The 13,723-nt window shown below is 41.8% G+C and overlaps 1 protein-coding gene across 1 annotated transcript in view; it reads left to right on the top strand.

The window, feature by feature from the left end:
- Positions 1 to 6,551: 6,551 nt before the first annotated feature.
- Positions 6,552 to 13,723, top strand: part of LOC104909282 — a 106,497-nt gene continuing 99,325 nt past the window's right edge. Inside the window, exon 1 of the mRNA XM_031555093.1 lies at positions 6,552 to 7,166. Coding sequence (XP_031410953.1) covers positions 6,957 to 7,166 — 210 coding nt within the window. The 5' untranslated portion in view covers positions 6,552 to 6,956. The remainder of the gene's footprint in view (positions 7,167 to 13,723) is intronic.

Below are 13,723 nucleotides of genomic sequence, written 5' to 3' on the forward strand. Positions count from 1 at the left end.
AAAAAAAAAAAAAAAGAAAAATCACCATTGTGTTATGATGGAATAACATGAAATGATAGAGAGTATGATTTAAGTAGCTACTTTTTGCAAACATTCTAGAAAGCACCGATATCAATGCCAACAATCAAGTATCTGTTAATATTGTCACTGCTAGAACTAAGTGCTAAAAGGAATAACCAATCATGATGGGATTGAAATGGGCTACACCTCATTTGAAGATTTAATCGTATAAACTCTCAATAGTTTTAAGGAGTTTAAAATGCTGTACATTGCCATTCCAGTTGGCCTTTTGACTGTGCACCACTAGAACCTGTGACCATCAATTACTCATTTAAAATATGCTTATAACAGCGGCATACATGTGATTAGTAGTGTAAATACATACAAATTAAAGCTGTAGTCTGTATGCAACTAGACATTTACTATAACCCAGTCTGACCTGGAGTTTTAATTTGATACACAACCACAAAGTACCTATTTAAGATAGATGGGCTTTCTGGGCCTCAACATCAGGGATGAGCAGTCTTATCAGTTAGGTGAAGGTTAACTGCATGCTGGAGCCTTTGAAAGAGGGAGGTGTGGCATCAGCTTTGAGTGTTCTTCTCCCCACTTCAGAAAGGAATCACTGTAGAATCTGGAAAGCACTGAGTGAGATTTACACAACTCAGTTCATTTATTGTGTGAGGTTACTTTATCCTTCCACCTTATTTAAATCATACCAGTCACGTTACTAATCTGTCCATCATAACTGGATCAACTTCTCAGCATTCTTACATCTTGACACCTCATCTCTTCAAATTATGGATACCATATGTTTCAAATTCATCACCTGTAGCAGCTTGCCTTTCACAAATTCTGTCAAGAGAATCGAACGGACTTGGACACTTTATGAAGGTGATAGCAGAGACCCTTTGTTGGAAGAAGCACAACTCTAATATAGTGCATAGCATATTCTGACTGGTTGCAGGCGTAAAGCACGTGTAACATTTCTGCAGCTGATAGGTTTACATGCGGCAATCACACAACCAAGCTTTCTCTCTGTTTGGTTGACAGCAGGCAACTTCTTATCCAGCCTTAACCACAACTTCTTTCTTTTGTACTCGTGCAGTTCTCTTTCTTCTGATTCTGTCAAGGGTCACGGCTGATCAAAGCCATGATCAAGGCTCAAGTAGTCACGCCCTCCACTAACCAAGTATGTCTCTATAAAATTCCTTTTTTCTGAAATTTCTTCTCTTCTCTATAGAGCCTCTTGTTACTTTTGAGCACAGATTTGCAACAGTGTTTGATATCAAATATTGAGATTGCAGGGAAGAAGTCTGGTTGGGCTGAACAGAGAGCTGTCACTGAAACTCAGAGAAAAAAAGAGAGTTGACAACCTTTAGAAGAAGGATCAGGCAACCTGGGAAGAGAACAGGAATGTTGCTAGAATACGAAGAGGAAAAATTAGAAAGCCCAGTTAGAACTTAATCAAAGAAGCACTGTAATATAAAACAAAAATATTTTTATAAATACACTAACAGAAGAAGAGCCAAGGAGAATCTCCGTCCTTTATTAAATGCTGTGGGGAGCATTACTGACAAAGTTGAGGAAAAGGCTGAGGTATTCAGTGTCTTCTTTGCTTCTTTCTTTGGTGGTCAGATCAGTTATCTTCAGGGTTTGGGATTGTCACAAGCCCATGGGGCTGATGGGACCCACCCGAGGATACTGAGGGAGATGGTGGAGGTGATTGCCAAGCTATCTTCCATCATTTAGCAATAGTCCTGGTTAGATGGGAAGGTCCCAAATGACTAGCGACTCGTCAGTGTGATGTCCATCTACAAGAACGAGGAGAAGGAGGATCCAAGGAACTACAGGCCTGTCAGCCTGACCTCAGTGTTGGGGAGGGTCATGGAGCTGATCATGAATGCACAGATCACAGCGTGTGGGACAGCTGGGAGATAAGGCCTAGCCAGCATGGCATCATGACAGGCAGGTCCTGCTTTACTAATTTGACTTCCTTCTATGACCAGGTGACCCTCTGGTGGATGAGGAAAAGGCTGTTGTTGTAGTCCAGCAAAGCCTTTGACACTGTCTCCTGTGGGGGAAGATGTAACTGTGAGCAAGTCAGCAAAGAGTTTATCAGACTCCTTGATAGACCCTATCACTGTGAAACTTTGGGAGTCTGGAGTGTAAGACAGAGAGCAAATGGGATCTGTTTGTGTCTAAGGGTAAACAGGAGGTTCTGTTTGTATGCACTGTTAATCTTATCACACTTAAGAAACCTTTCATCCTTTATCACTGTGTTTTGGGAGAAGTTAGGCCAATTAACTGATTAGAGGGACAGGAATTCCTGGCTTGTAAGTGAATGGTATATAAGATGTCTGTTGAACACAATAAAGCAGAACTATTCGGAGAACTATTCTGATGCTACAAGAAACTGTAAGAGCTCTCTAACTCGACTGAGCGCCAACAGGCTCCCATAGTATTCTCCTGGAGAAGCCAGCAGTCTGTGGCTTGAACAGGTACACTCTTTGCTGGATAAAGAAATGGCAGAAGGGCCAGGCCCACAGAGTTATGGTGAATGGAGTAAAATCCAGCTGGTGACCAGTCATGAGTAGTGTTCCCCAGGGGCTGGTATTGGAACCCATCCTGTTTAGTATCTCTTCTGATTATCTGGATGAGGGGATTGAGTGCATCCTCAGTTTGTTGCTGGCAATGAGCTGGGAGGAGATGTTGATCTGCCTGGGGGTAGAAGGCCCTATAGAGGGATCAGGACAGGCTGGGTTGATGGGCAAAGGCCAATTATATGAGCTTTAACAAGACCAAGTGCTGGGTCCTGCATTTTGGTCACAACAGTTCCAAGCAATGCTTCGGGCTCGGGGCAAAGCTAGCAAGCTGCATGGAGAAAAAGGATCTTGGGTGCTAGTGGACAACCATACAAATGTAAGCCAGCAGTGTGCTCAGGTGGCCAAGAAGGCCAATGGCAACCTGGCTTGTATCAGAAATAGTGTTGCCAGCAGGAGCAGGGACGTGATTCTGCTCTGTTCTCAGCTCTGGTGAGGCCACACCTTGAATACTGTGTTCAGTTTTGGGCCTCACACTACAAAAAAAGACATTGAGGCCTTGGAGCGCGTCCAGAGAAGGGCAACAAAGCTGGCAAGGAGTCCGGAATGCAAGTCTTATGAGGAGTGGCTGACGGAAGTGGGGTTGTTCAGTTCGGAGAAGAGGAGGCTCAGAGACCTTCCTTATCACCCTCTGTAACTCCCTGAAAGGAGGTTGAGGTGAGGTGGCATTTGGCCTCTTCTCCTGTGTAACTAGCGATAGGACAAGAGGTACTGGCCTTATGCTGTACCAGGGGAGATTCAAGTTGCATATTAGGAAAAATTATTCTGTCATTGAGACATTGGCGAGGCATTGTAACAGGCTGCCCAGGGGTGTGGTGGAGTCACCGTGCCCAGAGATTTTCAAGACAAGGGTAGATGTCACTCTGAGTGACGTAGTCTAGAGTGGTTGTAGGCATGGGTTGATGGTTGGACTGGATGATCTTACTGGTCTTTCCAATCTTAACAATTCTATGATTCTGTGATTCAAATATGTTTGACTTCTTAAAATATTTCAGAATAATTACTGGTGTTAATAGGTTAGGGATGGGCTGTCTAAGGATGCCAGCAAAAACTCTGGCTTGAAGATTATCCTTTAGTTTCTCAGTACAGTTTACAGGAACCTTTCTTACAATATGGTTTGAAACCCATGGAAGATAAGGTAATTGAAATAAAAATATTCTTTTACTTACTAAATATTGGGATCAGGAAGCATGCTCCTATCCTGAGCTCTTGTGAGCAGCTGTTCTTCAGTGTGGGCAGAACTGAGCAGGGAACTGGGAGCTGATATGACCTACCAGGGGCTTACATGCACCCTTCTGTAACATCATGTTTCTGCTATGAATCATTTTTAACTTTAAAAACAAAACAAAACAAAAGGACCCATTCTTCTGCAGTACATTTTGTGCTGAAGAAGCTGGAGGCGTGCACTCTAATCCTATCTGGCAAGAAAAGCTGTCTGCAAATATGAATCAACAATTCAACACAACACAAATGTTGGACTTGTAACTGCAGGCTGTGGAAAGAAAATTGCCATGTTTGGCAGGGACCCCCAGCAGTGAAATTAATTCTTCACAACTGCACAGATTTCATCCAATTATAACAAAAAGTAACTATTTATTATTATTATTTTTATAAATTACAGGAAATTCTGAGGAGTAAAGGAATTTTATACTTCCCAAAGGATGCTGAAAAACTGTTAGTGATTCAGGAAAATGTGAAGGGAAGAATCTGAAAGTTGAGAAAGGTATTCAAGTGAGAAATGAAATTAACTTTATTTCATTCATTTAAAAGACAAGTGAAGTCTGTTTGATAACTTCATAATTTGTTATTTCAGGGAGAAGACATTGCTAGCAGTCAAAAAAGGAAAGAAAGAGGAAAAAGGATGAAAAGATATGCACAGAAATTACAAATCCAGGAGGTAAAAACAAGGCAAATTCAGCCTGGGAGTAAGATACACTTTGTAATAACATATAGGATGATCCACTGGAGTTGTCTTGCTAATCAGAAGGCCCATGGTCCATTTTTACAGGGTGATCTCCATGGTACAAATCTAAAACCTTTAGTTATTCTGCATTCTGGGGTATCCTAAAGTCATCTGGAGCTGTCTGCACCTTTAAGGCTCCTGTTCCACAGGCAGGAGGCTGTAGCTGTTTGTAGTGGAAATACTCAGTCACAGCTTGAAGCAGTGATTGAGCACCTGGTGGAAATGCAGGGCCAACCCAGGGGAGCTCAGATGCATGCAGTGTAGTGAGTGACTGGAAGGGGTGGAGCCAGGATGCACCCCTTCCCAGACCTCCTTTAAGTGGCAGTGGGGGCAAGGGTGTCTTGCTGGAGATCTCTGCCTTTGTGGGGTTGGTGAGGATCAGCAGTCATCAGCAGCTTTCACCCTCCTTCTCCCCCACTTCTCCTCCAGTGTCTGTGGCTGCTGCACTTGGGCTTATTTTCACTTGCTGCAGCTTTGCAGGTTGCTTCCCTGCTGTCATTGCTGTGCTTTCCATCGCATCATAGCGTTATGCTGTTCTAGTGGGCTGCTTGTGTACCCTTGTGCTCAAGGTGGATTTTGTTGCAGTACTATAATACGCTATAATTTAAACAGCAGCTCATGAAGTAGCTTGCTCTCACAATCAAGAGTGAGAAGTGCTTGCTACTGTGCAGAGAAGACTACTGCAGGTTGCTGCCTGCTGACACCTATGGCTCCACAAGCACTGCATCAAACAGCTGCAGGTAGGAGAAGATGGGGGCTGCGGATAGGGGCTGATTACTCAAAAGCTGTGTTCTGAGTGAGCATCGTATGGAAATTGCAGGCACTTGTTGGCAGCATAGGGATAAGGCTAGGAGGAGTGAACACTGGGATGCTATCCAACCACTCTGTAGTTGCAAGAGACAGTTTGAGTTCAACATCTGTACTTGGGCTTGCCTGCAGGAGTAGAAATGATGCTCCTCATCATTGCAATGAGCACTCACAGAAAGGTTTGGCTCTGTATTTCATTGTATTTTCTTTTTTCAAATTGGTGTGAATATGAAAGGAGAGGGAAATAGTGGCAGCTGAACCCATCAATGGAACCAGGTGAGCTGGATACCTTGTCAGACAAAACAAATGTGGGAATTTCTTTGCATTTCATTTGCCATTTGTTATGGCCAGATTGTGTTGGGCTGTGTAGTAACCTTTTATTTTCTGAAACACTCGTTCTAACTTTAAGACAACATTTAACTCACAAGTAGTCCTATAAAAATCATTGAGATTAGATTAAGGTGGTACTTAACATGATTAAAGACTATAAAATTAGATGTTACTTGTTAATAACTGCTATATCTGATCCTTATAGGTGTTTTGAGGTGATGGAGGCTTTAGGTATCAGAAGATCCTCTGTATATTAAAAAGGGCTGTTCCAAGGTATTATAGCTTGTGATCAATTTTTTTCTGCAAGCCATAGTGATTTTTTCCTTGAATATCTCAACACTGTGACCAAAAAAAAAAAAAAGTACTAACTTTGCTACATCAGGAAAATTGACTTTGTTGATGAAAATGAAGTATTTAGTTGTTGATGCTGTTGAACTCTCAGAATTGATACCATTAAACTGAAACCTTTAGATCTTTGCTTTCTGTAACCAAAAGCAGCAAATCTGAGCTGCCGCAAGGCAGAAATGAGCTGCTGCATGTTTAGCTAAAAATTGCTTAGCTGATTGCTTAGCTGATCTCTTGCATATTTTCTTCATATTTTTGCCTTTGGGAGGGCTATTTGTTATTTCAAAATGCCTTGGCCTTAGTTCATCTGCAAGACTTCATTTATCCTTTGGAAATGCATAGCCTTCAGAAGCTTGGCGTCTTCAACATCCCAGACAATGAATTACTGTGGCTAGAAGTCTCTGGAATGAGAAAACCCTCCTCCACAAGAACATAATTTATTTATTTCTTTCTTTATTTTTACAGAATTGGGATTTGTTCTGGGGAAGTTGGCAAAAAAAAAAAAAATCAAAGAAAACAGATTTTTCATCTTTCCCCCTTCCCTCCTCAAGTAAACGAGGGAGTACTGGTGCTGGGGCTTGCTCTTTAAATAAATGGCATCTTTCTCCTCTCTCTTGGCAACAGCAGGAGTATTCTTGTGTTGTATGACAAGGCTAGCTGGTGCTGTATTTATCTTGTAGCTGCATGCATGGTTGCAAGAGGTCGTTCAGTACGAGAAAGGCAAGGAGCCAACGCGCTTTAAAGAAAGTTCTCCCATAATCTGGCTGTTTGGGCTGGCTTAAAGACAATGCTACATAGTTTCAGAGGAGTGATGAATATCCTTACTGAGATGAGATAAAAGTTTTCCCCAGTTGTCACTGGAAAGATCAGGGCTTTGTAGAGAAGGGGAAACTTTTTTTTTTTTTTAAATGGAATTCAACAAATGTTTGGGTGCAGAAGATGAAGAAAGAAGACAGGAGGGTGGGAGAGATGATATTAATAACGTTGGCAGTAGCATTGGCAGTGAAGAACTGGATTTGGTACAAATGTACCTTACCTTTTTGCCTGAAAGATATGTGAAAGCAAAATCCACCTTGGCAGTGTACCTGATGTGCTGGTTATTGCTGGAACTCTGCAAGGTAAGAGATTTCAGTGCAAATATGTGAGATTTTTTGTTAGCTGCCTATTTACTTAAAAGGCAAATTAAGCAGTGCCTTGCTGATGTATTTGATAGTTTATTAATATGTACCAGGCAGTTGTCTTCACTGTTTGTTGTAAAAGGGGCACTGCAAACATTGACACTGCACCCAGATCTAGGTGATCCATCGGGGGAGCTCTTACAGGGGCTACTGCTACAGTAGAACACAGGGCACTGCACGAGTAATTGCTAGCTAGTTTTTACACTATTACTTCATTTCAAAATATTTGTGATTACTTTAGATTGTGTTCTAAATGAAATTTCTGGCGGTGCTCTTTATTGGCTTACATCTGTCTCTTGTGTTGGGTGGGCAACAGAATGTATTTCAGTTCTGAAAATGTAAACAAAAGTATAAAATTGAGATTTTGGAATATATTGTCAGCAATAGTGGAGAAACAGTGTGCAGGCTGCAGTGGGACTTAGCTTAAATGTGATCTGATCACATCTAATGGAAATACTTTTGCCTATTGTGTTACTCTATAGGAGAAAAAGTAAGATATTGGGACACTTGTAAATGCTGTCTTCATTCAATTTCACTTTGCAGAAAGCTGTTTTTATTTTCAGACTTAAATAATGAAACATTCAGTCCTACTCATGTGATAATTGTAAGGTTTAAGTTGAAGCAGAGAAGGACTGAGACCTGTGAGATCAAAATAGTGATGTTTTATGTATAGTGTTGCTGTATGAATAAACCTGGAATCTGTACTATGTCTTCCTTTGTCTTTAATGCAACAATACAAGCCCTGCTGTTGTAGGTATTTAACTGATGGGTAAATCACCAGATAGGCCAAAACAAACGTCAAAAAAATATTTCCTGGGTGTTTGGTTTTTTTTTTTTTTCTAGAAGTATGTGATAAGTAGGAAGTACATGGTGATGTGGTGCAGACCACAGGTGTGGGACCAGCCTCAGCCTCAGCAGCAAGAAACCCTCTCCTACAAGCATCTCTGTGTGTGTTGGCTGCTCCTTTTCAGAAAAGTTTAATTGATCTGGTTGTTCCTGCTGTAGTTTGACTCCTTTGAAACTGAACACGAATTCTTAAGTTTTAAGAGCCTTAAGAGCCATACCTCAGTCACAGGATAAGCGAGAGGCAGATATCCAGCCGTCAGTCTGGGTGTATCCAGCAGTTTCAGTATCTTGGACTTGTTGCCAATGCGTACATTTTGGGGACATTACAAGTGCAAGAAATGTTAAGTGGCACACAATAGTTCTGTGCACACATGCTGTATTTTAGAACACACAGTTGTATCTGCACGTGACGAGTGGCAAATAATGTGTAGGGTTGGACTGTTGTGAAGAGGCCAGTGCTTGATGGGAGGAAAAGCATGAGATGTCACTACCATGCAGGGGAGCAGGAGCTGGCAGAGTGCAACACAGGAGGCCCAGCATCCATTCAGCTTAAAACCTCACGTAAGCTACACAAAGTTCTCCATGTGGACTGAGCTGTAAATTACACAGTATCATGCAGAACTTTGCATAGTTTGTGACTGAAGTAATCTATGATCGCTCCATTTTTTGAGTGGAGGGCGTTTTGTAAATAACAGGCAGTGTTATTAAAACACACAAGTTAGGAGAGTCGCTCCTGTCTGTATCTGCTTGCATACAGCATTACACTTGCACATTGCATACAAGACCTCTGAGAAATGAAGGGACAAGGAGAAATAAAACAGCTTCTGTTAAAACTGTAGACTTTAGAAAGCTCTCTGAGAATCTTACAGTGTTCTGGCTAAGCTGAGAGGATAATCAAACTTTTTTTTTTTTTATTACAGCAACATCTAGTTATTAATTCTGCTTTCTTGCTTCCTTAAAAACTGTTAAGATTTGAGACCATGTGTATGGGGTTGCTGAATCACAGCCTGAACCTCTGATTGATCACCTGAGGTGAGCAATGAGTCAGCCACGGGAGCACAGGTGAAGGCAATTCAGCTGTGCTGCAGGAAGGGATGGAGCCTGGCTGCACCTCTCCTAGAGTCATGTAAGAGCTGACTGCCAGTGGGGAAGGATCTCTTCTGGAGATCCCTTCTCTGGAGTTTTGCAGCAAGCCCAGGACATGGGTAAGCTTTCTAACTATTCTCTTTTTGTTATTATAATCTGCTTAGCCCAACTCTCTTGTTTCTCTCATAATTATATAACATCTTTATATTCATTGACTATACACCAGGTTTTCTTATTTCTTGACACTCTTCCATGACTTCGGCCTCTTCCACATCCTAGTCCATTGAAAGAGCACTGTTTTTATTCTCCTTCAGACTCAAAAGATGAAAAAGCAGGTTCAAAAAACAGTGTTTCTCTTCCTCAGGTTCTGTAGCATGGCAGAAGCCAGTAGGGCTGCCCAGCGGGACAGCCAGCAGCTGGAAATGGTGCTGCAATGTTACACAGGCATCTTTTTTTGCAACCTGTGTGGCAAAATCAGTTCAGTTCCTCACCACAGGTTGGGCTCTGGGTGCTTGTGGAGTGTCAGAGGCTGCCTGTGACTCCTCATCACCCCTGTCCCCAAAGGAGAATAGAGCTGAGTGGCCTTTCTTTGAGTGTAAGTGGTGGAGCGAGATGCACACAGCCCACAGTCTTCAGTCTTCTGCAGGCTGCCCTCTGGGAAGCCTCTGTTATGTGTCTGAAAGTAGGCTCCAGGTTTTAGGGGTTCTCTGCAACTTGTGGGGGAGAAAAAAGACTTGGGACCTTCCCAAATATTCCACATACAGAAAGATAGTCCTTTGAGTTGGTTCTCCTTTTCAAGCCCCACTTAGAAACACTGGATAGTTATAAAGAAAGAATTGTTAGGCTCTCTTTCAAGGGTGCCTGTGGACAGGTAAAGCTTCTTGCAGAGAATCATAGAATGACCTGAGTTGAAAAGGACCTCAAAGATCACTTTGTTTAAATCCCCTTGCTGTGGACGGGGTTGCCAACCACCAGACCAGGCTGCCCAGAGCCACATCCAGCCTGGCCTTGAATGCATCTATGCAGAGATGCCTTTGGCTAGATGGTACAGCTTGTCAGTAGGAGGAGCTTTTCTAGTCTTCCACCTCTAGTCTGAAGTAGTTGCTATCCAGATGCCTTATGAAATGGTGAGGTTCTCCACTTGGGCTAAAATTTCTTGCAACCGGTAGACCTGAAATGTAACAAAGCCCCTTGGATCTATACAGCTGAGTTGAAAACTTGGTGGGAGCCAGTCTAGTGCCCACTCTCACACTTGGGTGTTGCTGTTGAAGGCATTAGGACTTCTATTATTTTGTAACTATTTTCTTGTGTCAAACTGCATAAAAGTGCACACAGATTGTGCTTAGTTGGTGAGATACCAATCTCTCTGCGTTCTGTTAGTGGCTCTTTCCATCACAGACAATCCCTTTATTTTCCAGTTCTTGCCTGCTCAATGTATTGTGTCCAGAACTGCTACTTCACAAAGAAGCAAACAACTTCAGAAACATCAGTCAAGTTTTAGAAACAAATGATTAAATTAACGCAGCCTCTTCTGGGCCATCTCCCTTTTTAATATTTTTTTAGCTTGACTTTTACTTCAAATTTTAAACACTGTAGGACTGGATTATTTCAGTGTATGTGGCAGTGGTAAAGGTGGATAAAGTCCCTCTGAGGTTTTCCTATATTGTGAAGGAATTCTCTAACCATTTGACTTTGTCCACAAGGAAGTGTGGAGGAAATAATTGCTTTGTGTGTCACCCAACTGAGGGAAAAAAGGATGCTGATAGGCAAATTTCAGTCTTTTGTTATTGCTGACTTCTAAAAATTCCTCAGTGGAAGCACAGCCCCTTTTGGAGTTACGATTATCATATTCTATGCCTTATTTCTCATTCCAGCATCTATACACAGCAGCCTGGATGTTAAAGATGTGGGCAATTTCTTCTGGAGAGCAATCCCTCTGTGGATCCCAAATGACAGCCTCTGAAAAAGCTGTCTATTAAAGGGAGGAAAGATGCTTTAGGTGTATCATTATTTTATAGCGACTGTGTATGGGTATAATTATTGCCTGCTGTTACCCTATTTTTAACAGTCAGTGTACTTGCTGAGAACACTTTACCTATTATATTTTTTAAGCAGCAGAACATTATGTTTTGGAAGCCCACATTTTGAGGTACAACTTTCTCTTTTACTCTTTTAATTTGGTCCCAGCCTAATTTACTGTGGTCACAGAAAGCATTTGGCACAGCAAGGAGCGGAATCTTGATCTACAGCGTGTGAGACAGGCTTAGCCCGTGCTTCTTGTTCTGTGCTGGTAGGTGGCAGGCTGGAAAATGAAAATACTGCAGTGGGAACTGGCTGACTCCCTTCAGAGTTATTTTCCAAATGCCTTAACATAAGTGCTGGTTGGAAACCGAAGCATGGTTTTTATAGTTATTTCATAAGCTTACATGCTCTTGCTTCTGTAATTCCTCTATCTTCTGAATGCTTGCCAATTTCAGCCATACCTGACAGAGGCAGAAGCTGCAGAGTTCATATGAGGGAGGCAGAAGTCAGGGAATGGAGACAGACTGAACTCATGCCCCTCCCAAGGGAAAGGCTTCTGCATACATTTGTCCGTTATCAAACATCACATGCAGTGCCAACTATTTCCATCTCCACTCTGGAGAACTGTAGATGCATAGGAAACCAAGTCTGGTTGACTATGGATCCAAGACTGTTGGTTCAGCTGCTTGCAGAAATATGTGTTTTCTCAGTGAAGTGTTCTTCATTTGGCTGCTAATGGAGCTCCACTGAAGCTCACTGTTAGCCTCCAGACCTCAGAGGGAAAGCCAAGATTTTTAAGAAGTGCAACTTGAGACAGCTTAAGAGGGATGTGTTTCAGGAAGCCCTAAGCATTCTCTCTGCCCCTTGGAATGCTGGAATCTGCCTCAGATGTATCAGTGAGGATATTCAAGCTCTCTTTGCTTATTTAATCAAAACCGCTGATCTTTAATTTGGGGTCACAAGCTGTTAGGTGAATGGCCTGATTAGATACATACTTAGATCTGCTCATGATGTTTTTGGAGTTATGGGGCTTATTTTGTTCAAGAGAAGTATTTCTGATTATTTTATTCATTTTCTTTCATTTATGCCCAGATTTTCTGGATTCATTTGGACTAGAAATAAGAAATTGTCTTATCATGACATGGTATTTAGAGTGCTGGGTAGGACCACCATATGACAACCGCAGTCATAAGGCAATGAAATGGGAAAACTGCAGAGTATTGACAGAAGGCTTCATTCAGACTGGCTCTTCATTCTGGGCAGTGATTTGGCTCTTTTTGAGTAGTGTAAATCATTCAGCATATGCTGGGGAGTCTGATTTCCTCCTGTGCCAATCTAAATAAGCCAAGAACAGTATTTTTTCCAATATGTTTAGTATTCATCAGGCCATCTCCCAGATCCAGCTCTGAGTGACACCCAGTGTGTTCAGAGAGGGCATGCTGTGAAAGGCTGGTATGCAGAGCAATGCTGGAACATCCTTTATAAACCTGGGGAATGATCCCTGGAAAACCAGCACGCCTCACTTTTACAGCTCATTCTCTTAGCATTACCACATCTTCATTTGTATGCCTGTGTTTGGAAGCTACTTGTCTGTTTAATGGTCTTTTCTCAGTTAGCATAGTTATCAAACTGTGCTATCAATCAAAGCTGAATCATCATCTTTATGTGTTTAGGTTAAGCCTGGTTCCTGAAATGAACCTGTCCATGCAGACCCCTGCAGTGCCGGAGCTCATACGTGAAGGGAAGGCTTTCTTGCTGAATTATTACTTCATAATTGCTTAAAAAAAAATCAACTGTCTGAAATCCCATGTGACTAGTAGAGAACAGGGTGGGCTGAGAACCTGCAAATAGATGACTGAGAACAAATTATTTCTTCCTGTGAGTGCTGGAACACTTGATATTCTTCCTAGAATGTTTCTCATGATTGCAGACATCTAAGGAGGTGTTTTCAGTCTGTCCCTGGTTATATCTGCTGGAAAAAAAGCAGAGCTGGTGATGGACAGAAAAATTAAGGTGCTCCAAGTGTGATTATTTACAAAATGGATGAAAATTAGCACGTATTGCAGAATTTGAGGTTTGACACCTGCAACAAAAAGCAACAATATGTTGCCAGGTAGCACAGCATCCAGAAAACCACAAACATGCTTGGGCAGGACAGTGTTAAAAGCCAGCTACATTGCTCTGCCATGCTGGAACAGGGAATAAAATCAAATTTGAACTTCTAAATATCAGCAAATGTATCCTTTCCACACAACTCCAATTTTATTTGAAAACTTGTGTTTGCGCTCAGAAGCGTGTGGAAAAAGTTCATCTTCTGGAGCCATCTGACCTTTAACCATACCATCTCATTTCCTGTAAAAGTGATATCAAATAATGTTTAATAAAAAAAGCTGTCCTATTGCTTTTAATTTCAGTAGATATATCCTACTTTTCCCTTGGTTGAAAGGAAGTTTTTCTCTCCTTTATTAAGTCTCAGCTTTGTTTATGGATGGCATTGGTGGATTTATTCATAGATCAGAGGAAGTAGTGTAATTCTGCTTATA

Source organism: Meleagris gallopavo, chromosome 11, assembly GCF_000146605.3.
Source record: "Meleagris gallopavo isolate NT-WF06-2002-E0010 breed Aviagen turkey brand Nicholas breeding stock chromosome 11, Turkey_5.1, whole genome shotgun sequence".
Lineage (NCBI taxonomy): Eukaryota > Metazoa > Chordata > Aves > Galliformes > Phasianidae > Meleagris > Meleagris gallopavo.